This window comes from Cucurbita maxima, unplaced genomic scaffold, assembly GCF_002738345.1.
Source record: "Cucurbita maxima cultivar Rimu unplaced genomic scaffold, Cmax_1.0 Cma_Scf00058, whole genome shotgun sequence".
NCBI classification, from domain to species: Eukaryota; Viridiplantae; Streptophyta; class Magnoliopsida; order Cucurbitales; family Cucurbitaceae; genus Cucurbita; species Cucurbita maxima.
The window spans coordinates 348,779-371,778 of NW_019272074.1; the positions used below are offsets into that span (position 1 = coordinate 348,779).

The 23,000-nt window shown below is 37.0% G+C and overlaps 1 protein-coding gene, 1 long non-coding RNA gene and 4 other non-coding genes across 7 annotated transcripts; 5 read left to right on the plus strand and 1 right to left on the minus strand.

The window, feature by feature from the left end:
• Window positions 1-739: 739 nt before the first annotated feature.
• On the minus strand, window positions 740-2,229 carry LOC111471820 (BOI-related E3 ubiquitin-protein ligase 1-like). Its single transcript, XM_023117496.1, has 4 exons — window positions 2,141-2,229; window positions 1,947-2,035; window positions 1,462-1,817; window positions 740-1,362 (listed from the first exon to the last, which is right to left on the minus strand). Exons 1-4 carry the CDS (start codon window positions 2,185-2,187, stop codon window positions 853-855), a joined length of 1,002 nt encoding a protein of 333 aa, XP_022973264.1. The 5' UTR covers window positions 2,188-2,229; the 3' UTR covers window positions 740-852.
• Window positions 1,230-3,626, plus strand: LOC111471821. 2 transcript variants are annotated; one of them, XR_002715258.1, is made up of 3 exons: window positions 1,230-1,342; window positions 1,624-2,705; window positions 2,844-3,626. It is a non-coding gene; the product is annotated as an uncharacterized LOC111471821 (long non-coding RNA). The 2 variants fall into 2 exon arrangements; XR_002715257.1 differs by having other exon boundaries at window positions 1,624-3,626.
• An 8,117-nt stretch (window positions 3,627-11,743) lies between these two features.
• LOC111471827 lies at window positions 11,744-11,939 on the plus strand. The gene has a single exon (XR_002715264.1). It is a non-coding gene; the product is annotated as a U2 spliceosomal RNA (small nuclear RNA).
• Window positions 11,940-13,786: 1,847 nt separating this feature from the next.
• Window positions 13,787-13,982, plus strand: LOC111471825. Its single transcript, XR_002715261.1, has one exon. It is a non-coding gene; the product is annotated as a U2 spliceosomal RNA (small nuclear RNA).
• A 5,403-nt stretch (window positions 13,983-19,385) lies between these two features.
• Window positions 19,386-19,581, plus strand: LOC111471828. The gene has a single exon (XR_002715265.1). It is a non-coding gene; the product is annotated as a U2 spliceosomal RNA (small nuclear RNA).
• A 1,858-nt stretch (window positions 19,582-21,439) lies between these two features.
• On the plus strand, window positions 21,440-21,635 carry LOC111471831. The gene has a single exon (XR_002715268.1). It is a non-coding gene; the product is annotated as a U2 spliceosomal RNA (small nuclear RNA).
• The last annotated feature ends 1,365 nt before the right edge of the window (window positions 21,636-23,000 follow it).

Below are 23,000 nucleotides of genomic sequence, written 5' to 3' on the forward strand. Positions count from 1 at the left end.
AATATCATTGTATATAGTACTTTATATATATAATACCATCCTAAGTTTATCGAAAACCACACTCACTAAACTTTGGAAGTAAAATAAATTTACCATTAAATTATCTAACAATGGAGTTAAATTATAGATATTTTTTAGTCAAATTTTGGAGTCGCGACTAGAAATGTCCATGGGGCGGGATGAGGATAGATAAGTGTTCTTGTCCCCATCCCCGCTACTTCTTTCATGTCTCGGGGTGGAGATTCCCCATTTATTTAAGGAAAAAAATGTTCCATACTCTCTCTTCCATTTTCCGTCCAAGATGAAATTTCTCTCTCCGTTCGAAGTGGGCCTCCGACCATGTGAGTAAAATGGACACTTTTGCGTAAGACGATTTTTCATTAAAAAAAAACAAACTTATTTAAATATTAGTGGAAATTAAAATATAAAAATAGGGGAACTATCATGATTTTTTAAAAACATTTGAAAAAGTATATTAAAAAAATTATATCTCTCCATCTCCATTATAACAGAAACTTGAAAAGAAAAAAAAAAAAGTTAAAAAAAGAAAAACGTGGCCTAAAAAAGTTAATAAAATTGGCGTCTCTATTATTCAAACAATTAACAAATAAATAAATGAAATTCTATATTTAAAAAAAAAAAAAAAAGGAAAAGAAAAAGAAATAGTCTGGTTTGGTCTATCAGAATATTTCTAACAATAATAAAAAAAGAAAGTAAATGTAAATTCTTTTATTACTTCTTTTAAAATTTTATCGGAAAAAAAGCAAAAAAAAAAAAAAAAAACCCGGTAACTGAACTTTCCGGGTCGGTTCCTGGGCCTGGAGAAACTTAATTGGGCCGTGGGTTTGGGCCTTAGGAGAGATAGACCTCTACGCTGGAACTTCGCTTGGAAGGGCATAACGGGCAAGTCTGAGCCACTTGGTCGCAGACTGTACAGAGGCAGAGATGACGGCAGGGCAGAAGCAACACCGACGCCAACCGCTTTCTACACGCTTTGCAACTCGGTCCCAAAATCCTGACTCGGTCCGGGTCGATATAAGCCGACTCGGCGTCGTCGGTTTGTCCTTCGGCGCCGGCCGTGCCGCCGTCTCCTCCGTCGCATCCGCCAGACATCGCCTGTTTCAGTTGTGCCTGGAGAGCTAGAGCGGTGGCTTCCTGTGCCCTAGCCTTCGCCTGCCAGACCTGCGCCTCGACACTAAGCTGGGCGGCGCGTGCTTCCAACTCGGCGTTTCGGCGCGTGGCCTTCTCGACCTCCGCCTCTTTCTCTCTTAACCTTCTCGCTACCGATTCCTCTACTGCATCCAGAAGTGCACGGTAGTGTCTCTGTCTTTTATCTGCCAAGGTGAGCCGTAGTTGCTCTTCCTGTTTTGAAATGAAACCGGAGTTCATTGAGAAAAAAAAAGAAAAAATCAAGACGAAAGATGAAACTCGTTTCCTGTGTTAGGGAGAGTGAATTAGCACCTGTGCTTGAAGGAATTGATCTATTTCGTCTTGTTGCCGTTTGAAATTTGAGGCGAAATCGTCTGTTAATAGCGATATGAAAGCCGATGATGATTGACGAACGAGATTGTGGTTATGATTATGTTGTTGTTGTTGTTGCTGCTGCTGCTGTTGCTGTTGCAGCGGTTGATTCTGTTGATGATTACCGGAGGACAATCGGAGACCGGTGGAGACGACATTGTTTTGGTGATTGTGAAGCTTGGCGAGATCAACAAGAAGAGGAGGACGAGGCTGCTGTATCGCAGAGAGATCGATTGGAGTCGCGAAGGTTGCTGTGGAAGTCGCCATTTCTCTTCCTCTCTTCCGAGAATTGTTTCCTGCTTTCATCACAAACCGGACTGATGAATCGAATCCTCAAAGGTACGTCGTCTTCACAACTCAATTGATAGAAATACTTTCAGCGTTTATAAACAGAATAGATCAAACACAATGCACAAAAATCTCACCTATATTGTTGTTGAACACCATATGAGTCTGGTCAAGAAAACCTCCTGGTTGTATCTGCAATGAATAATCATGCGCTTCTTGACCATTTCTAAAACAAACCAAAATCCAAAATCCAAAATCCAAAATCCAAAACCATTAGGAATCAACAGTAAGTAGAGAAATAGAGATTAGAGGCAAAAGAGAACGGGTATACCTATTTAAGAGCAAAACATTTGAAGGATATTGAGCTTGAACAGCCATGGAGAAAGGAGGAATTGTTTGAAGAAATTGGGCGTGTTTATGGAGATTGGGAATGAAGGATGATGATAGATAGCAATAATAATAACAATAATGAAAGGTAGCATAAGAGAAGCATGAAAGACAAGGAAGATGCTCAAGTGTTTAGACTAGACGAACTGTTGAATAGGAGAGAGAGAAAGATAATGAATTCATGTCCTAATCTTCACCATTCTTGCCTTCCTCACCATCTTTTTCACCTACTTTTTCTTCCTGGTTTGGTTTTATGATGCTTTCCTTTACCTGTAAAACAACAAAATTTGTTTTTATTTTGAATGGTAATTACAAATCTCTTCCTTTTTCTCCCTCCTCTGGTTACGTGTGATATATATAGGGATGGGGAAATAAAGAAAGGTAAAGATAGAGAGAGAGAGAGAGAGAGAGATGCGATTGAAAGGAATCAGTCCAACATAGACACGCCCTGTTGCCCTTATTATTCTTCTCTTCTCGTGGGGTTGGAATTGGAATTGGAATTGGTATTGGTATTACCTTTTCTCGAGAGATTACTATCTTTCATCATTTTTTAAAAAATCCTTTTATTTTATGTTTTTTAAACTTTCCCATCTGTCCAAACTGATTTTCATGTTTATTTTTCTCCCTATTTTTCCTCGCCAAAATAGATTGATTAACAAGTAATGAATGAAGAGGGAAAAAAAAAAAACAGTGGTTGTGCGCGTGCACTAGTGTGCTTCTTTTCCCATCTCCACCCGCTAGACTCAATTCGGTTTTAAAGTGAAGGTTCTAGCTCGATTCAAGACTAAGTTTAGCAAGTTTGATGCACTATTTAGGTTTGAATTGGATAGACTCGACCTTGGATAGCCATGTGCATGTCCCATCTTTAAACTTGAATCATTTGATCCTAGTTTGGGTCGAGTCTAGGCTACCTCATTGTTTTAACCTATTCAATATTAATTATTTATTTAAATATATTTATCCTACGTGATAATCATAATTATTGATTTTACACATACAAAATATCATTTAGTATTTTGTTTTAAAGATTTTATATTAACTAAAATCTATAACATCTATATTACAAAGCTATATACACATACATATTTTGGGTTGGCTCAATGATAAATATCTTGGACTAGCTTGGTGGACCGATTCAAATACGATGTAAACGGGTTGACACATGGACTTGCATAATCTTTAAATAACGCTCTATACCTAATCCAATGAATTGAGTTGGTTGGGTTGGGCTACGTATCTAGTCTAATAAATAAATGAATTGGGTTGGGTCGGGCGGGTCAAACTTTGATTTTGGACTGATTTTGGACCGAGTATGAGCTGAATTTGAGTGACCTTAGGCTATAGGCTCGTTGGTGAGGCTGAGTTGTTTACAAATAGGCCATAGTCTTTCTCGAGTGGGACAATAACTTGACAAAACTATGCAAACCACTGAAAGCATTTTGAAGTGAAGAGTTTTTTTTACCCTTTCCTTATGGGTAAATTATATTTGTAGTTAAAGTTATTTCATTTTAATTTCTATGCTTGCCATCACTCTTGTTTTTAGAATATTACGAATGTTCATGCAATTTTTATGGACCCAATGGATAGGGTGTTCAAAAAGTTTATGAGCACCTTCATGAACGTGTTTATTGATGATATTTTAATCTATTCCAAGTTAGATAAGGAACACAAAGAGCGTATGGATAGAGTGTTGACTACTCTTAAGGCGAATATTTTATATGCTAAATTTTCAAAATGTGAGTTTTGGCTTCAACAAGAGTCCTTTTGGAATGTGGTATTAGAGAGCGAAGTATTAGTAGAGCCTTCAAAAGTAGAGGTGAGGATCAAATGGCCTCGTTGACCACTATCTTTGAGGTGCCTAGTTTCTTAGGGTTGGTAGGTTACTATTATCGGTTTGTTCAAGATTTCTCCAAGATAGCTATACCCTGTACTTAGTTGACTAGAAAATGGAACTTGCGAGAAGAACTTTTAGGCACTCAAGAAAATATTGCAGCATCTGACGCAGCTAGAGGTTTTGTTGTTTATAGTGATTCGTCTGAGGAGTTAGATTGTGTGTTGATGCCATGACAAGGTCGTCACCTATGCTTCAGCATATAGTTGAAAGACTATGAATGCAATTACACGACACATGATCTAGAATCAAGAACAATAGTTGATGCAACATAACAAGGTTGTCATAAACTATAAGAGCCTGAAATACTTCTTCCCCTATAAAAGTTTAAGTTTGAGCATGAAGTAACGTATATGGTTGAAATTGGTAAATGATTATGACGATAAGATATTATACCATTCGGGTGGAGCAAATGTGGTTGCAAACGCTCTTATTAATAGGACAACTCATTGATTTGCCTTGATCACCCATTAAGCTCACACAAATTCAGATATAAAACGTGCAGAAATAGTAGTTGTAGTGAAAGTTACCTCGCAGTTAGTCCAGTTATCGATGTGGGATCTCACAATAAAAAGTATTTAAGTTGGTCAGACCGCCATGTGACCATCCCAACAGAACATAGTCTGCTAAGAACGATTCTCTACGACTGCAGGATTGAAGGTCATGGAGCCATTAATCACGCTTTAACCGCAGGGCAATTGTTCATCCATCGGACTTTGGTTCTTGTCTCCTTAGAACTCAAAGACATAGTTGTGCAACCCATAGAACATATACCGCATTGGTTGGAGAGGGGAACAAAGCATTTTTTATAAAGGTGTGGAAATCTTTTCTTAGCAGACACGTTTTAAAATCGTGAGGCTGACGGGGTGATATGTAACAGGCTTAAAGCGGACAATATTTGCTAGCGGTGGGCTTAGGCTGTTAAAAATGGTATTAGAGTTATACACCGGTTGGTGTGCCAGCGAGGTCACTGGTACACAAGGGGAGTGGATGGTGAGATTTCACATTAGTTGGACAGGGGGAGCGAATCATTCCTTATAATGGTGTGGAAACCTCTCACTAATAGACACGTCTTAAAATTGTGAGATTGACGACGATATGTAATAGGCCAAAACGGTGGACGTGGGATGTTAAAGTGTCCCTCACGGTTCTCCTTTCTCATTTTTTTTGTCCCTCTCACAATCTCTCTCTCTCTATATAGTGTTGGTTTCTCGTGATCTTTCTTCTCTTGCAACATTCACACTTTCTCAACATGCACTATGTTCGACGATTGCTTGATTCGAACTTAGATCGAGCCTAAATTGGACTTGGGTCGAATTTAGGGTTTGGGCACGTTGATGAGGTTGAGTTTGTAAATGCCTCGTACCCTTTTCTCTCTTGTGGGATAATGGCTTGCCAAACTATTCCAACCACGACGATTCTTATTTTAATTTGCTTTGTACATTTTGTGTAAAAAGCTACTTCTTTTTAGTGTTTACTATCACTTTTGTTTATAGAATATTATACAAAAGTGGATCGAGAAATTTGAACTTGTAATCTCTCAAAGTAACTCAAAACTTGACTTGAAATTATGTTTCTTTTTATTAGGAAACTCTAGCTATTGTCAGCTTAAGCATAGTTCATTTTCTATGGGCACATGTCATTGACCGAGAGGTTAGAGGTCAGATATTCTAATCTTTTGTCACTAAGAGGTTAGAGATCATCAAATTTTGAATGAAAGCATAAATAGGGTTCAAATTGAAATTATAACTAAAGGATAAGGATCAAAGTTAAAAATCTAACTTTTCTTTATTTCAAATTTAGAGAATCTTGTTGATTGAGGCTGTGCTTTTAAAAATCTACCTTTGTTTTAAAACTTTCCATTTTCCCCCTTGTGAAATTGGCAATACAATAAGCACACACTATTTTATGGCCTTTAAGTGTTTAATTTATCCTTTTGAGGGGCAAAAGTCAAAAAAGCCCTCGTAAGTGTTCGATTGGGACAGGTTAATAAGTGATTTATTTTTTGAGTTCCACAATTACAAGGTAATGAATTGAACGGTTGATCTTTGAGATGATAATTAAAGATAATTAGTGTCTTATCCACCAAACTATATTTGAATGAACTATATTTGAATGGAGATAGAGGACGGAGTAGATCCAGTTGCAAAAAAAAGCATAAATGAAGGCAGATTAAGCCAATGCACCGACAAGATAAAGGGGTTTAAACCGAACTTTAACAGAGAAACAAAGAGAAAAGGAACCAAAGAGAAAAGAAAAGGCCACCAAAAGAATTGCAAGTGCTTGGAATTGGGCATAAAAAAAAAATGTGTGTTTGGTTAGGCCCCACAAGAAAGCTCTCTCTCTAAGATACCCTGTCCCTTTCGCTCTATTCTCTACGAGTTGTATTGCTTAGGTAACACACCCTAAATTAATCCCATATTCTCTTATTAAATCATCTATATTTTTTAGTAATTTTTTTTTTTTTTTTTTTTTTGTCGAGATCAACTCAATTAAGGAATCGAAAGATTTGAATATATGAACTTTAAAAAATTAACATTATTGATAAAATATAATTATAAAAATAATCGAATGAAATAAAGAAGTTATGGGAAAACAAAACATTAATTATAAAGGTGTGGAAATCTCTCTTTAGTAGACACGTTTTCAAATTGTGAAGCTGACAATGATACGTAACGAGTCGAAGCGGACAATATTTGCTAGCGGTGAGTTTAGATTGTTAGAAATGGTATCAGAAACACCAGACAGTATGCCAGCAAGGATGCTAGGCTCCCAAGGGAGGATGAATTGTGAGGTCCGGTTGGAGAGGGGAACAAAACCTTACTTAAGGGTGTGAAAACTTCTCCTTAGTAGACGCATTTTAAAACCATGAAGCTGACACAATACGTAACAAGTCAAAACGGACAATATTTGTTAGTGGTAAGTATGGGCTATTACAAAATCGGTCCTCTAACTTTCATGAAAATAACAATTTAGTCCCTAAACCAATTTTAAATCGTCTTAATTTTTTTTAACAATCTAGTCGTCAAACCTGATATCTAATAATTTAGTTTCTCAACTTTAAATTTTATATTTTTATTATTATTATTATGTAGATCAATAAAATGAAGTTAGGGACGGTTTATAAGCTATAAGGTGTAAATTGCTAAGTTATGATGAATTTTTGTAGGATAGGATTATATTTTTGTCACGTTGATATGATCTGATATTTCGTCTTGTTAAGAATGATACTCTGATACCATGTTAAGAATGAGAAACATAAGTGAGATTGAAAGCTCGAGAAGCATAGGTGGGATCAAAAGTCCGAGAAACATCGGTCGTATCAAAAGTCCTTAAAAATAAGAGAAAATATTATATTAGCCAAATTCGGAAGATAAGATAAAATATATCAAATATAAAGTCATGATTACAACTATATAAAATATATTTCAATACGTCTAATTCGAATTACCTATCTCTACAATTTGGTTCGGTTTGCGAGATTATTTTTTTTGTTAGGTTAATCTGACAAACTCGAAACCTATCCTTTCTTTAAAAATGAAGAATTTTTAACGTTTGTAACCAATATTAGTGATGCTCTGTGAATTGTAAATATATGATATTTGAACTTTATGAAAATTTAGTTATTAATGTAATATGGATTGTGGAGGGAGTAGGATTTTGTTTTTAAAATAATTTAAAAGTCAACTCAACAACCGAACTTTATCCAATCTGAAATAGAGGAATAAATAATGAGATGTGATCATGCGACGAACGAAAGTGAACATGGGTCCTTACCGCTAAGGTATTTTTATATATATATATATGCCAAGCCATTTTCTTAACCTATCGAGTTATGCATGTGTACAATATGCATGTACACGTATATATCTATATAGAAAAAAGTTGAGTTTTATGTTCCGCTGATACGTCGATTTTGTGGGTCATGTATACAGATGGCTTGCTCGTAGGGTTAGAACAAGTGTCGCACAATCGCCAATTCATTGTCAATAAAAGTGCAATTGAGACACTTTATTTAGAGTAATCCTATGATGCGTTACCTCTTAGAAATTTTCCTAAGAAGCATGTGAGTCAAGATAAAACATGTTGAAAAGACTCGTGCTCGTATGCGGGAATAATATTCACTCTTAAAAACGTAAAGTAAGTAATATAATTTAAAGCAAAAAGTAAATAGCGCGACCATGTCAATATGCAAGCGTGTCGAGGTACCTCACTTTTCTTTCTATTCAAATCAAATTCTTTTTCAATACCATTTTCTCATTATATAATGAATTTAAGTATTTGTATATTGTCACAACCTCGTTCTCTAGTTTTTTTCGAAAGAATCCATAATCAATTATGTAATTTATAAACATATATTCTCTTGAAGAGATATCCGATGCCACTATCAAGGATCAAAATGATTAGGAACACTATAAAAAAAAGCGGAAAGAACAAGTATATCTTTAGGTTCTCTCGAGCGCCGTCAGAAATTTGACAATTTAGTCTTCTATAATGTTGTCATCTTTTCCTTTTTCTATTCGAGGTCGACTCCTCAGCCTAATCTGACTCAACTGCACTACCCGAGGTGTGAGTCTCGTAGTACAACTAGAGTGCTCGTGTTTTTTACCATTTAATTTAATATTCTTTATATTTCGTGTTCAACAATGACACTAAAACACCATGGATGGAAAATATTCCACATGTTCCCTTTAAAGTTAAAAGAATATTAGAAAAATATAAATAAATTATAATAATTAAATTGATTGGTTAAGATAAGGGGGAGCATGGGATTGTGATGTGCTTCAACTTCTCCAACCTTTAACTTTAGAATGGAAGATTTTGTTTTGTATAAGGAGTACAATATGGCATTTTTCGATGTGGGACATTAAAGTTTTATTCCTTTTATCATCTTTAATTTATAATTTTTTATGTTCGGTCATTACTGAAATTCTAAGCATAGACTTGTAATCAATTATTTCTTTCTTAGCTTCTTTTATAATTATTTCCCTTTTATCAAATATTTATTTGATATTTAAGCTAATTGGAAGGAAATTACAATAAATGTTTTTTAGGGTAAGATGTAAATTCAAGATCGATAATGTGACACTTAAGTAAAGAATGAGTATATAAATAAACCGAGATCCCATTTGAGTTAGAGAAGATCCCATTTGAGTTAGAGCGATCCCGAGAATAGGAAGACTAAAAAATACTTAAAAACTATTATCTATACAAAGAAGGTACCCTCTTCTTTTAAGTGGTTCAATTATAAGAATCAAAATGGTTAAACGTGTTTTGTTTGAAGCAATTCTATATTTAGTGATCTCTTAAAAATTTTGCTAAAATGCGGGTGAGTAAGGAAAGAATGAGTCTGTGGGGATAGTTTTGAATTTTAGAAGTGAAATTGGACTATGTCCCATGAGATGCAGGTGAATGCTAATTCCAATCCTAAGCATGAGTCATTACAAATACTTTAAACTAATAGGTCATAAAACTACACTTTAAACCAATGAGTCATAAAACTACGAGAATTTCATTGGTTACTTTACGTTGGAATACGTAAATAATAAAAATAACAAATAAAACTTTGGAATATTAACTTATTAGATTATAATAAAACTACGAGAATTAAAAATAAAAAAAACTCAATAATTCTAATAATATTTAATTAAAAATATAAAACTTGTATCGATAAACAGTTAAATAATTAATATTCAAAGAACTATGAGTTAACCCAAGTTTTGATTTAATGAGTTAATTTCGTGGATTGGGTCACGAGTTTGACTATTTGAAGTTGGATGGCCCGATCTCGACCTAAATATTGTCCTAATTTTGTTGAGCTTGGGCTTGGATCGAGCTTGAACCTTCACATTTTATAGTTTGGTTGGGTTAGGTTGGGTAAATGACAAGAGTGACGCCCTAAACGAACCCAATTAAATAACAAAAAATATTAAAATATCATTTTGGTTGGTTACATTTCATGTAGTTGTTGTCTTTACGTGCTAAAAAATGTTAAGAATAGGATGATTATTTAAACTTATTCGTAGGTAAACTATTGTTTGGGTTGGAAACGCAACCACATACAACATGTTTGATGACGAATGAGACCTAATATTTATTACTATTCATTGGTCTTCACTTTCCTTTTTTAGTAGGGTTAGATGTATAGTGCTCCTCTACAAATGGTCTACACAGGTGCGCATGAACCTACTAGGCAAGTTCGATAACGTACCCCCAAGACCTGACTATGGGTTTGTGCACGATCATGTTGCCAAAAAACAATGAAAAGAAATGAAACACGAACAATAAAGTAGTCCACGATCATCTCATTCATGCTTATCGTATATGGTACATCAAGTGCTTCATAGGACATAATCAGGATCATATTGATGTAAAAAACATAATCAAACCATTAGTACAAATTATATGCTATCCTGCATCAATTAAATTCATCCAACCTATCCCGTAAGCCTTCCGATAATTAACTCACTAACAATTTTAAGTTCAACTTGATGCTCATAGGCTTGCTTTGGTGAAATGTTTATAGAATCAGCTTCACGTCATCCAATTTCATTTATGATGTTTTATCCATTCAAAAAATTAAGTTTAAAACCTATTCATCGTTGTGTTATGAATATTAAAGTTAATTTGGAATTATTCTCTTTGGGTTTCCCTTTTAGGCTTCCTCTCCAGATTTTTAAAACTCGTATGCTCGGTAGAAGTTTCCACACCCTTATAAATGGTGTTTAATTTTTCCCTCCAACCAATGTGAGATCTTACCTTCAACATATCAACCATATATTTTCTTAAACCTTTAAATTTATTATGTTAGATGAATTTGATTATGATCGAGTAATAACCTAATAAGATTAATATAATTTTTTTTCATTGTTAGTGTTGGATGATGAAAGTCCCACATCGGCTAATTTAGGAAATGATTATGGGTTTATAATCAAGGAATACTATCTCCATTGGTATGAGGTCTTTTGGGGAATCCCAAAGCAAAACCACAAGAGCTTATGGTCAAAGTGAATAATATCACACCATTGTGGAGAGTCGTGTTTGTCTAGAGGTTATATCACAATTTCTAATGCTGGTTTCATTAACTTTATATTTGGCATAGCCCACCCACTAAAAATGATACCTTTAAAGAAAAATAGAAAAATCTTTTAATCCTATTTTTTTTTTTAAAAAAAAATTATGATTATAAATACTATTTCTAGTTAGGAATATTTTTATGTTATATAGTTTTTTAAGAATATCTTTAAACACGGAGCCAAGTTTTAAAAAATAATAAATAAAAAAATAAATATATTTTTTATAAAAGAACTTATATTTATTTTTGTAACTTTGACTAGCAATTCTAAACTTTATAATAAATGTGAAAACAAGAATTTGTTAAGAAATAAAATAAAATTTAAAAATTTAAAACTAAATTTGAATAAATGACTTATACTCCATCTAAAGGCTTTTATAACTAGTGCATAATTTACTAAATTAAATTTATATTGCCATAAAAATAAAAAAAGAGATTTTTAATTAAAATAAAAATTATTTTATAAAGAAAAATACTGATCTAAGGGCTATCCAAGTACTTAGTAGTCCCACATCGTAAGTGATTGAGAATGGATGCATCATCCGCCAATATAAAACACGCCCAAGATGATTTTATTAGTCATACCTTTCTCGGCCTTTTGGCTAAGATCAAGTGTAGTATCTGTTCTTATCAGTTTAATATCTGATACGTGGGCCATCGGCCCACATGATATTAAATTAATTTCTTATGGGGGAAGGCCCAACAAGGTAGCTTGCTATCCGGGCCTTTGAGCGTCGCCCTTGCGTTGCACTATAGCATGGGCCTGGCGCACCCCTCCAAGCCCAGTTTAATAATTAATTTTTTATAAATTTATTCTTAAATTTGAGGTTCTTTGAGTGCGGGCGCTGTGTGAAAAATAGTGGTGGGGCCGATAAGGAGAGGAATTTTAGGGTGGAAGGGTCTTTCTTTTACCTAAACGACGGTTGAAAACGAATGGAACAATCGGGCTGAGAAGAAAGGCTCCGCAGACCCTCCTCGGATCCGGATTCGGGCGTTCCCACCTGCACCCCACCAGACACGCTCAGCCTGAAAACGCAACCCACGACCCACAGTTACCGTGCAACCCACGACCCGAAAAACGACTTCAATTGTTAGGGTCTAGAAATTCTTTATTGAAAAGAAATTCTTTATTGAAAGGATTTAAAGCATTTCATAGATTAGAATATAAACATATCTCATGTTTTCCATGACGAATTATGATATGCTATGAAATGTCGTAATACACTGTGATAGGATTATGTTGGACTACGATATATCAAGACATGCTATGAAATGCTTTGAGATAAGGAGATTTATGATGAACCACCCCTAAGATATGTTTTAAAAGCTACACTATGAAAGAAATAATTTTGTATGGTTTTACGTATGCATATTACCGTGTATAATAGGTGAGAAATGAATGAGGGTTCTCTTGCCTGATTTATTTACAATCGAAAATGTTGGAACCTCATATGTAAATGTATGTTCATGTACATCGAGATGCTTACCCTTTGTGATGAGTACGGACGTGTACGTTATGAAAAAAATGATTACCATGTTTGTCATGGTTCTATGACAGTCGCTACTCCTTTTGAGTGTCCAGCAACAACACCAGAGATGCTAGCCCGATCAGCAGGCTAAAGGGGTGTGCGAGCCTGTGTGGATCGTGTGTTGAGAAATAAATATACATCCAATTTGTCCGGACTGAAAAAGTCATCTAAGAGAATACGGTTCTAAATTATAGATCTTATTCATGTGTGTCCTAGATTTCAATAGTGGGTCACTTGCTGAATATTTCTTAAAATGGTAAGTCTTGTGCTACTCTTATATTTTAAGTAAAAGCAAGACACCCCGTACGGTTGACGGCGGCATCGCGTTAAAGACCATGAAACCGTATCAGGGTAGTTATATTTTATTTTGTAGATATTAAGTCAATCTAGGGTATAATTTTTTAGTTTTTTCTTTGGTTTTATTTTATTTTACATTGAACATTCTTTGTTGTTTTATTTTAAGACTCTTACGCAAACATATAAGTTCATAACATCGTTTTATGAATTATTTTAAATGAATATTTCTGCATAAAGAGATTATATCAGGCATATGGTAGCGGCCCTATTTCCCTAAAAAAATTAGGGTTGTTACAATTTGCGTGAGTGAGAATGACATTTTTTGGGTTTCAATAAGCCTACTATTTTGAGCATTTTTCAAATTAGGAATTGTGAATATAATTTCACCCATAGAATTAAAATTTATTTATAGAGAAAATAGATGATTATTGTTGGATCATAAATTAATTATTTATTAAAGAACCAATAATATTTAAGATATAATTTTGTCAAATTAGAATGACTTAAAAGCTAATAAATATAAACTAATTTTGTATTAATAAAAACTAAATTTTTAGTATTAAAATTTACCAACGACTCATAATAAAGATTGAATTTAATTGAAAGAAAGAATTAAAAGAATTAAAATGTTCCAATTAATATTTAATATAATTCATAGGTTTTTACAATATCATATTATATAATTTATAGCACTCGAAATGAGGTGTAAAATTTCCTTTAGCTATCCCACATCGGAAATGACTTGAAAGGCTGCACCATACGCTACTATAAAAGAGCCCGTAGATCTCTTATCAATTCATACCTTTCTCGGCCTTTTGGCTAAGATCAAGTGTAGTATCTGTTCTTATCAGTTTAATATCTGATACGTGGGCCATCGGCCCACATGATATTAAATTAATTTTTTATGGGAGAAGGCCCACCAAGGTAGCTTGCTATCTGGGCCTTCGAGCGTCGCCCTTGCGTTGCACTACTGCATGGGCCTGGCGCATCCCTTCAAGCCCAGTTGAAATGATACTTCTGATGGGAGAAGACCCACCAAGGTATAGGCTATATGGGCCTTCGAGCGTCGCACTTGTTTCACTACTGCATGAGGCCCACCAAGGTAGCTTGCTATTTGGGCCATTTGGGCCTTCGAGCGTTGCCCTTGCGTTGTGTCACGATCATGGGCGTGTTGCGTGTTGCCTAGCATGCTTATGGCAAGCCAAACCCTTGTCATGTTTTTTCATTCTAGTGTTTTTACTTTTGTAGTTCTAGGGTGTATGACGCCTCAAAAATATCATGTCTAGGCCAGGCCTAGACATGAAATGCCTACTATAGGGGGATATGACTAGTTGTCAACTTCTCCCTACCCAAGGTTATATATGCTAAGCCGTTGTTATCTCTTGCTTGCTTATATAACGTCTCTTTCAAAAATCTCTTTCTAAAATCTCTCTCTACCCTCGTTTTCTAAAACCTTCTTTCAAAACCGAGGCTAGAGGCTCGATCATACGTCGCTTGGCCGTAGGCGACGCAAGAACAAATTGGCTTAGCTCACTTGTCGTTGGAAAGTGAGTGCCGCACAATCGCTAGTCTGCTGCCTTTAAAAGTGCGATTGTGTCAAGTGGTATCAGAGCTTTGTTAGCTCCGTGACACAGTAAAGACTGAAACCATGTCGGCGACAAAGTCGACACCCAAAGCACAAGCCGACCGACTTATGCTAATAGAGGAGGAAATGTTGTTCCTCAAAGAAGTCCTTGACACCCTCCGCTTCCTAGAAGCACGGGTGACCGAATTGAGTGAGAAAGTCGTAGGAATCGACGCAATGGACAACCGCCTGGATGGGTTGCCAATCGCAGAATTGATGTTTCGAGTGACCTCGCTCGAAGAAAGAGTTGCTCCTACGAGCAGCCCAAAATCGTCTGGTAGTCCAGATAGCTCTGTCGCGCACGAGGGACGTGGCGAAGAGTTCGACGTGCTACAAAATACAATGATGAGCTTGTTCAATGGATTAGCTGATGAATTCAGAACAACAATCGACGACATCCAAGAAAAGATGGCCTCCATGGGCACTCGAATTGAAGTGACCATGAAAGCCGTGGAGAACGTCACGGCTGGGCAAACTAATACAGGGTCCAACAAACTAAGTTTCCCAGATCCTAGAGCCTTTAAAGGGAATCAGGACGCCAAAGAGTTGGAAAATTTCATCTTTGATGTCGAACAGTACTTCAAAGCCACAACGGCTTGTACTGACGACAAGAAGGTGACCGTAGCCTCGATGTATCTCATAGACGACGCCAAACTGTGGTGGCGTACGAAGGTGCAAGACATCGAGGATGGATTGTGCACCATTGACTCGTGGGAGGACCTTAAGAAAGAGTTGAGGGACCAGTTCCTCCCCGAAAACGCAGGACATTTAGCAATGGAAAAACTAGTAGCCCTGAAACACACTGGAGGCATACGAGACTATGTCAGACAGTTCTCAACCCTGATGCTAGATATCAGGGGCACATCAGAGAAGGACAAGGTGTTCTTCTTTATAAATGGGTTACAGCCGTGGGCCAAAACAAAACTACACGAGAACAATGGCCTGTGCCGAGAGACTCCTAGACTATGGGAACGAAGCGGGATCCCAAAGAAGAATGACACCAGCCCCAAACACTGGGGGCAAGACATACAAACCACCAAGTCATCGAAATGGAAGCCCCAACATGCCGAACGGAGGTAACGACAGACCAAGCGAATGGACGGATAGACCTCCTCAGAACAACCAAGCGAGGACATCTCGAGGGCCTTACCATCAAAGGAACCACCCGACGACGCCTTTACAATGCATGCTGTGTAAAGGTCCCCACAAAGTATCTTACTGTCCTCATCGGGCCTCTCTCACTGCGCTCCAAGTGTCCATTCAAGAGAGCAACGACGCAAGGGTTGAGACTATGCTTGACAAGAAGGAAGATCAAGACAATCCCCGAATGGGCGCGCTTAAATTCTTGTTAGCCCTCCAACGGAAGGTCGAACCGAAGGAGATAGTAGAGAAAGGGCTCATGTTCGTAGATGCGACAATAAATTCCCAACCGAATAGGAGCACTCTGATAGATTCAGGAGTGACCCACAACTTCATCGCCGATCAAGAAGCCCGAAGATTAGGACTCACTATAGGAAAGGACCCGGGAAAATGAAAGTTGTCAACTCTGAGGCCTTGCCTATTGTGGGAGTTTCCAAAAGAGTCCCCTTCAAAATAAGGGATTGGACAGGAGAGCTAGATCTTGTCGTAGCTCGCATGGACGACTTTAACGTGGTACTTGGGATGGAGTTCCTCCTAGAACACAAAGTTATCCCAATGGCGCTGGCAAACTGCTTAGTGATCACCGACCGCAACCCCACAGTAATACCTGCAAGCATCAAGCAACAAGGTAATCTTCGAATGATCTCGGCCATACAATTGAAAAGGGGACTCGCACGAGAGGAACCTACATTTATGGCCATACCATTGATGGAAGTAACAACCACCGAAGAAACTGTCCCAAATGAAATCAATGAGGTACTAAACAGCTATGCTGACATAATGCCAGAGAGCTTACCCCAAACATTACCACCTCGTCGAGGCATTGATCACGAAATCGAACTCATCCCCGGGGTTAAACTGCCAGCGAAAAACGCATACCGGATGGCTTCGCCCGAGCTAGCCGAATTAAGGAAACAACTAGATGAGTTGCTGAAGGCGGGATTCATCCGCCCGGCAAAGGCACCCTACGGAGCCCCCGTACTATTCAAGAAGAAGAAGGATGAGACGTTGCGTCTATGCATAGACTATAGAGCCTTAAACAAGGTGACGATAATATCCGACTTGTTCGACCAACTTCACGGGGCCAAGTACTTCACGAAGTTGGACTTACGATCAGGGTATTACCAAGTACGTATTGCCGAAAGGGACGAGCCCAAGACGACGTGCGTAACAAGATATGGGGCCTTCGAATTCCTAGTAATGCCCTTTGGCTTGACAAACGCTCCAGCTACTTTCTGCACGTTGATGAACCATGTTTCCTACGAATACTTGGATCAATTTGGCATAGTATACCTCGACGACATAGTGGTTTACAGCACAACCCTAGAGGAACACAAAGTGCACTTGAAGCTGGTGCTTGACAAGCTACGACAAAATCAACTGTATGTCAAGAAAGAGAAATGTCCATTCGCACAAACATGCATCAACTTCCTTGGACATGTCGTCAAATGTGGACAGATTAGTATGGATAGCGATTAGATAAAAGCTATCCAAGAATGGAAGGTTCCTACTTCCGTATCCGATTTGCGGTCCTTCTTAGGATTAGCCAACTACTATAGGCGGTTCGTCGAAGGTTTTCACGACGAGCCGCCCCATTGACAGAGCTGTTGAAGAAAGACCACACTTGGTCGTGGTCAAATGATTGTCAAATGGCCTTTGAAGATCTGAAAACAACCATGATGAGGGGTCCTGTCCTCGGATTGGTAGATGTTACAAAGCCATTTGAAATAGAAACAGACGCTTCCGACTTTGCCCTAGGTGGGGTCCTTATTCAGGAAGGCCACCCCATCGCTTTCGAAAGTCGAAAGCTCAATGACGCCGAACGTAGATACACTGTCTCCGAAAAAGAAATGTTGGCAGTAGTCCACTGCCTTCGAGTCTGGAGATAGTATCTCTTGAGATCACAGTTCGTAGTGAAGACGGATAACAGCGCCATTTGCCACTTCTTTGATCAACCAAAATTGACGGCAAAACAAGCCCGATGGCAGGAGTCGTTGGCTGAATTCGACTTCAAGTTCGAACACAAAGCAGGAAAGAGTAATCAAGCAGCCGACGCACTGAGTCGGAAGGGCGAACATGCGGCCCTGTGCATGTTAGCCCATCTTCACTCAAGTAAGATCGATGGATTGATGCGCGACATCATCAAGGAACATTTACATAAAGACCCATCGACCAAAGCCGTCGTCGAACTAGCTAAAGCTGGGAAAACACGACAGTTTTGGGTTGAGGGAGACCTTCTGATGACAAAAGGAAATAGATTGTATGTCCCAAGAACGGGAGAACTGAGGAAGAAGCTCATTCAGGAATGTCATGATACCTTATGGGCTGGACACCCTAGGTGGCAAAGAACATACGCTCTAATAAAAAAGGGGTACTTCTGGCCAAACATGCGAGACGACATCATGCAATACACCAAGACGTGCCTCATCTGTCAACAGGACAAAGTCGAGAAAGCCAAAGTCTCAGGACTCTTGGAACCTCTACCTGTGCCGACAAGACCCTGGGAAAGTGTATCTCTAGACTTCATAACACACCTCCCAAAAGTCGGGGAATATGACGCTATCTTGGTTATCGTAGACCGATTCTCAAAATATGTGATGTTCATCTCCACTCCCAAATTATGCTCGGCCGAACTCACAGCTCAACTATTTTTCAAACACATTGTAAAGTTATGGGGCATTCCGTCGAGCATCATCAGTGATCGGGATGGCAGATTCATTGGGACATTCTGGACCGAGTTATTCGCCTTCTTGGGAACAACCTTAAACATCTCCTCGAGTTACCACCCCCAAACCGATGGTCAGACAGAACGGTTCAATTGCTTGCTCGAAGAATACTTACGTCACTTCGTCGATGCTCGCCAGAAGAATTGGATACAACTGTTAGATGTCGCCCAATTTTGCTTCAATTGTCAAACCAGCTCGTCTACGGGAAAGAGTCCCTTTGAAATTGTAAGTGGACGACAACCGGCCTTACCCCATATTATTAATCATCCTTATGCAGGGAAAAACCCGAGCTCACAACTTGACAAGAGAATGGAAGCAGACAACAGATATAGCCCGGGCATATTTAGAGAAGGCTTCCAAGCATATGAAAAAGTGGGCAGACAAGAAGCGTCGCCCCCTTCAATTCCGAGCAAGAGATCAAGTCCTCATCAAGCTGAAACCAGAACAGATCAGATTTCGCAGCCGAAAGGACCAGAGACTAGTTCGAAAATATGAAGGCCCGATTGAAATCCTTAAAAAGATCGGGACTACCTCCTACCGAGTTAATTATTTATTAAAGAACCAATAATATTTAAGATATAATTTTGAGTTTGACATTTATATTAGAATGACTTAAAAGCTAATAAATATAAACTAATTTTGTATTAATAAAAACTAAATTTTTAGTATTAAAATTTACCAACGACTCATAATAAAGATTGAATTTAATTGAAAGAAAGAATTAAAAGAATTAAAATGTTCCAATTAATATTTAATATAATTCATAGGTTTTTACAATATCATATTATATAATTTATAGCACTCGAAATGAGGTGTAAAATTTCCTTTAGCTATCCCACATCGGAAATGACTTGAAAGGCTGCACCATACGCTACTATAAAAGAGCCCGTAGATCTCTTATCAATTCATACCTTTCTCGGCCTTTTGGCTAAGATCAAGTGTAGTATCTGTTCTTATCAGTTTAATATCTGATACGTGGGCCATCGGCCCACATGATATTAAATTAATTTTTTATGGGAGAAGGCCCACCAAGGTAGCTTGCTATCTGGGCCTTCGAGGGTCGCCCTTGCGTTGCACCACTGCATGGGCCTGGCGCATCCCTCCTAGCCCAGTTGAGTTGTTCCTGTATTTTTTTAGACGGTTCATGCTTTTATTGCGTTTAATGCTTATTCCGGACTTTATTAAATAGATAAATTTTACGTTGATAATAATCAAATCCATTATCTATATAAATTTACTTTCTAATTTCAAGAATTTGAATTACGGAAGTACGTTGGAAGTGAATTTTCTTGGAAAATTTCCCAAAAATCTTGACTTCTAAGTAATTTGGTTCGACCTTGCCTCCACTCAAAGTCGAGGGTTCTCAATGTAACGTCGCGTCCAACATCATCTTGGTTCCCAATTAACATGACCCATATGTCTTGATGTCATTTCAAGTTACAGGGTGTCGTCGGCGATTGCAGCGCACTCGATCATGCCATCAAGAACGGGCCCACGAGTCGTTCATAACATCGGGTCATCGCGAACATCTATCCATCCGGGTTCTATCGAGGCATTTGTGCTCTCGTGCCCATGCCATGTCATTTATGGATTTCGTACTAGATAATGGGTGCATAATCCAACCTCTGATACATGGGCTAGGGCATAATACCGACACACCCGTTCTGTTCGGTACTGTCCTTGAAAAATTAATTTCAAAAGAAGTTGCCCGAGACTCTCATCTTAGAACATTCGCTCTCACTGTGACACATGCATATGCCACAGGGTAGCTTGCTTAGGCCATAGAGTCTAGGGGTGGTGGAGAGCTGACACCATGTCCCATCTACGGTACATTTTGAAGCATTTCCAAACTCGCTAATGTAAACATGATTGTGGTGAATGGGCATACAGTGTCAGGGAGCATCCATTTAGTGTCCAATTGACACCAAATTTGGCAAGTTTTCATATTTCATATGGACAGACTTAACTCTAGAACTGCATGACTAAATTCCCTACAAAACTATGACTTTCGGAGTTAAGGCTCGGGGCCCTACCCAACCCTTTAACAAGCCTATTGGTACTTTTGTCTATTCGTTACCCTTATCTTGCTTATGTCTCGTCTTCTCTTCAATGTCTGCCCTGTGTGGTGTGTTAGATGATGCAATCTACTCTTTTCGTAATAAGGTTGCGACACTTAGCACCCTCTTCTAGTCTCCCTTGGACAAAGTCCACTGCTAGCTATAGACATTGTCTTATTTGGACTTTCCTTCAAGGTTTATTTCTACGCCCTTACAAGAAATGTGCTTCTGTAGGTCCATTGTTACCATTCAGTGCCCTGTGACTCTGATACTATTTGTAATAGCCCAAACCCATCGTGGCACCATTAGTAGATATTGTTCTTTTTGTGCTTTCCCTTTTGGGCTTCCCCTCAAAGTTTTAAAACATGTTTGTTATAGAGAGATTTCCACACTCTTATAAGGAATGCTTGTTCCCTTCTCCAACCAATGTGAAATCTCACTAATGAATGAAATTGTGACATTTCTCGTTACCAACACAAAAAGATGTAAAAAATAATTGTGCCTTGCACCTTGGAGATTTTTTTTTTGTTATATACTTTCTAGTGATAATTTTTGGAATTTTTTTAATATGATTTTGTTTTTGCAATTTGACAAATAATTAAAATGTTATCCTAAGCAAAGATATTAAAAAAAATGGGCAAAAATAAGGATAATTTTTAAAATAGAAAAATTAAAAATTAAATAAAGCATAAATGATGTAACATTTAAAAGTATTTTAACTGCTAACTGAACCAGAATAGAGTCATCTTACTCAACTGAGACGAAAAGAAAATATTACTTTGTTTAAAATTCATAAAACTTTTTCAAATAATTATCCATAAAAAGATTGTCCCACATCGGAAAGGTTGCCCAAGTACTGCATCAGACACCAATATAAAAAGCCCATGACTTGTATTTTGGACTCATACCTTTCTCGGCCTTTTGGCTAAGATCAAGTGTAGTATCTGTTCTTATCAGTTTAATATCTGATACGTGGGCCATCGGCCCACATGATATTAAATTAATTTCTTATGGGGGAAGGCCCAACAAGGTAGCTTGCTATCCGGGCCTTCGAGCGTCGCCCTTGCGTTGCACTATAGCATGGGCCTGGCGCACCCCTCCAAGCCCAGTTTGAGTATTCTTCATTCTTATTTTTTTTCATTATTAATTAAACTATTTAGTGCTTTATTAAATGCACATATCGTGCACATTGGCATCTAACTAATCATTTTCTTTGTACGTAAATATGACTGCATTATGTTGAGATTATGACAATGATATGAGATGAGAATTTAGGAAAAGAGATTTGGACAAACTATTAATAGTTTTCAAGACTAAATGCTACCGTGTTATGTCAAGATGAAAATGATTTAAGCTATGGTCGGGAGAGTAATATTAGATTAATTTTAACCATCATAAATAATGTTTTTTTTAATTATTTTTTTTATTTAAGTTTTTTAGGTTCTCTCTAATTGAAACTCACATTATTAAAATACACATAGAGTATACCTTACTATGTCTTAGAATCTCGTAAATAATGATTTATTTTTTTTAGTAACTAATAATAATTTTGATTATTGTATTTGCAATATAACATTATCTATTATAGGCAAAATCTAATGTTATTAATATAATCTTAAACAATATGTGGTTGACATATAAAAATATCATGTTTAAGAAATAACTCAAAGAGTTTATGGGATATGAATAAGTTCGGTGGGATAAATTATTTCTAAACAAATTATTACAAATACTTACCCTTGAGTAGCACGAATTCTCTAATGAACAATTTTTTTTATAATCCAACTATAAACTAAGTCCCTCTCAGGCCAATTAAGAGGACGAGATTCCATTTTCATTCTCCTCTTTTTTCAATACGAAAGTGAGTGAATTTCTTATGTAATTATGTTCTAAGCTCCTATTTGATTAAGTCTAAGAATGGTAGGTATATTAAATCAGTTGCAAAAGTCATTCTCACTCATGTAAATCAAAGAAAAGTCCTTATAGAAAGAATATCATAATTCACTCAAGATTAAAATTGAGTCGCATATGACAATCCTTTGAAAATATTAATGTTCTCAATTCATGGATTTATAGAGAGAGATTAAATATTTTGTGATCAAATCTTATACAGACTTATTACACAGGATACATCTACTAGCATGTCTCCACACCAACGATTTGTATCAAATCATTTGTAACGATTACGTGAGTCATATCAATAATGTTACCAAGATAAGAAACCCAATTTTATACATGTATTGCAGACCCTTTGAGTGATTATTACTTGAATATGATTCTCTTGTATATCAACCTGTTCTAGATTACATTGATAATCTTGTATTTTTTTACCTAATGGTTAATATTAAAATGCAAAATATATATATATATATATATATATATATATATATATATATATATATATATATATATATATATATATATATATATATATATATATATATATATATATATATATATATATA

Bases quoted from the DNA above. Each gene is read 5' to 3' on its own strand.
- LOC111471820 (XM_023117496.1), bottom strand. From the start codon at position 2,187: ATGGCTGTTCAAGCTCAATATCCTTCAAATGTTTTGCTCTTAAATAG. The intron at 2,036-2,140 runs GTATACCCGTTC...GGTTTGTTTTAG, and splicing joins AATGTTTTGCTCTTAAATAG to AAATGGTCAAGAAGCGCATG. The intron at 1,818-1,946 runs GTGAGATTTTTG...TGATGAAAGCAG, and splicing joins GGTGTTCAACAACAATATAG to GAAACAATTCTCGGAAGAGA.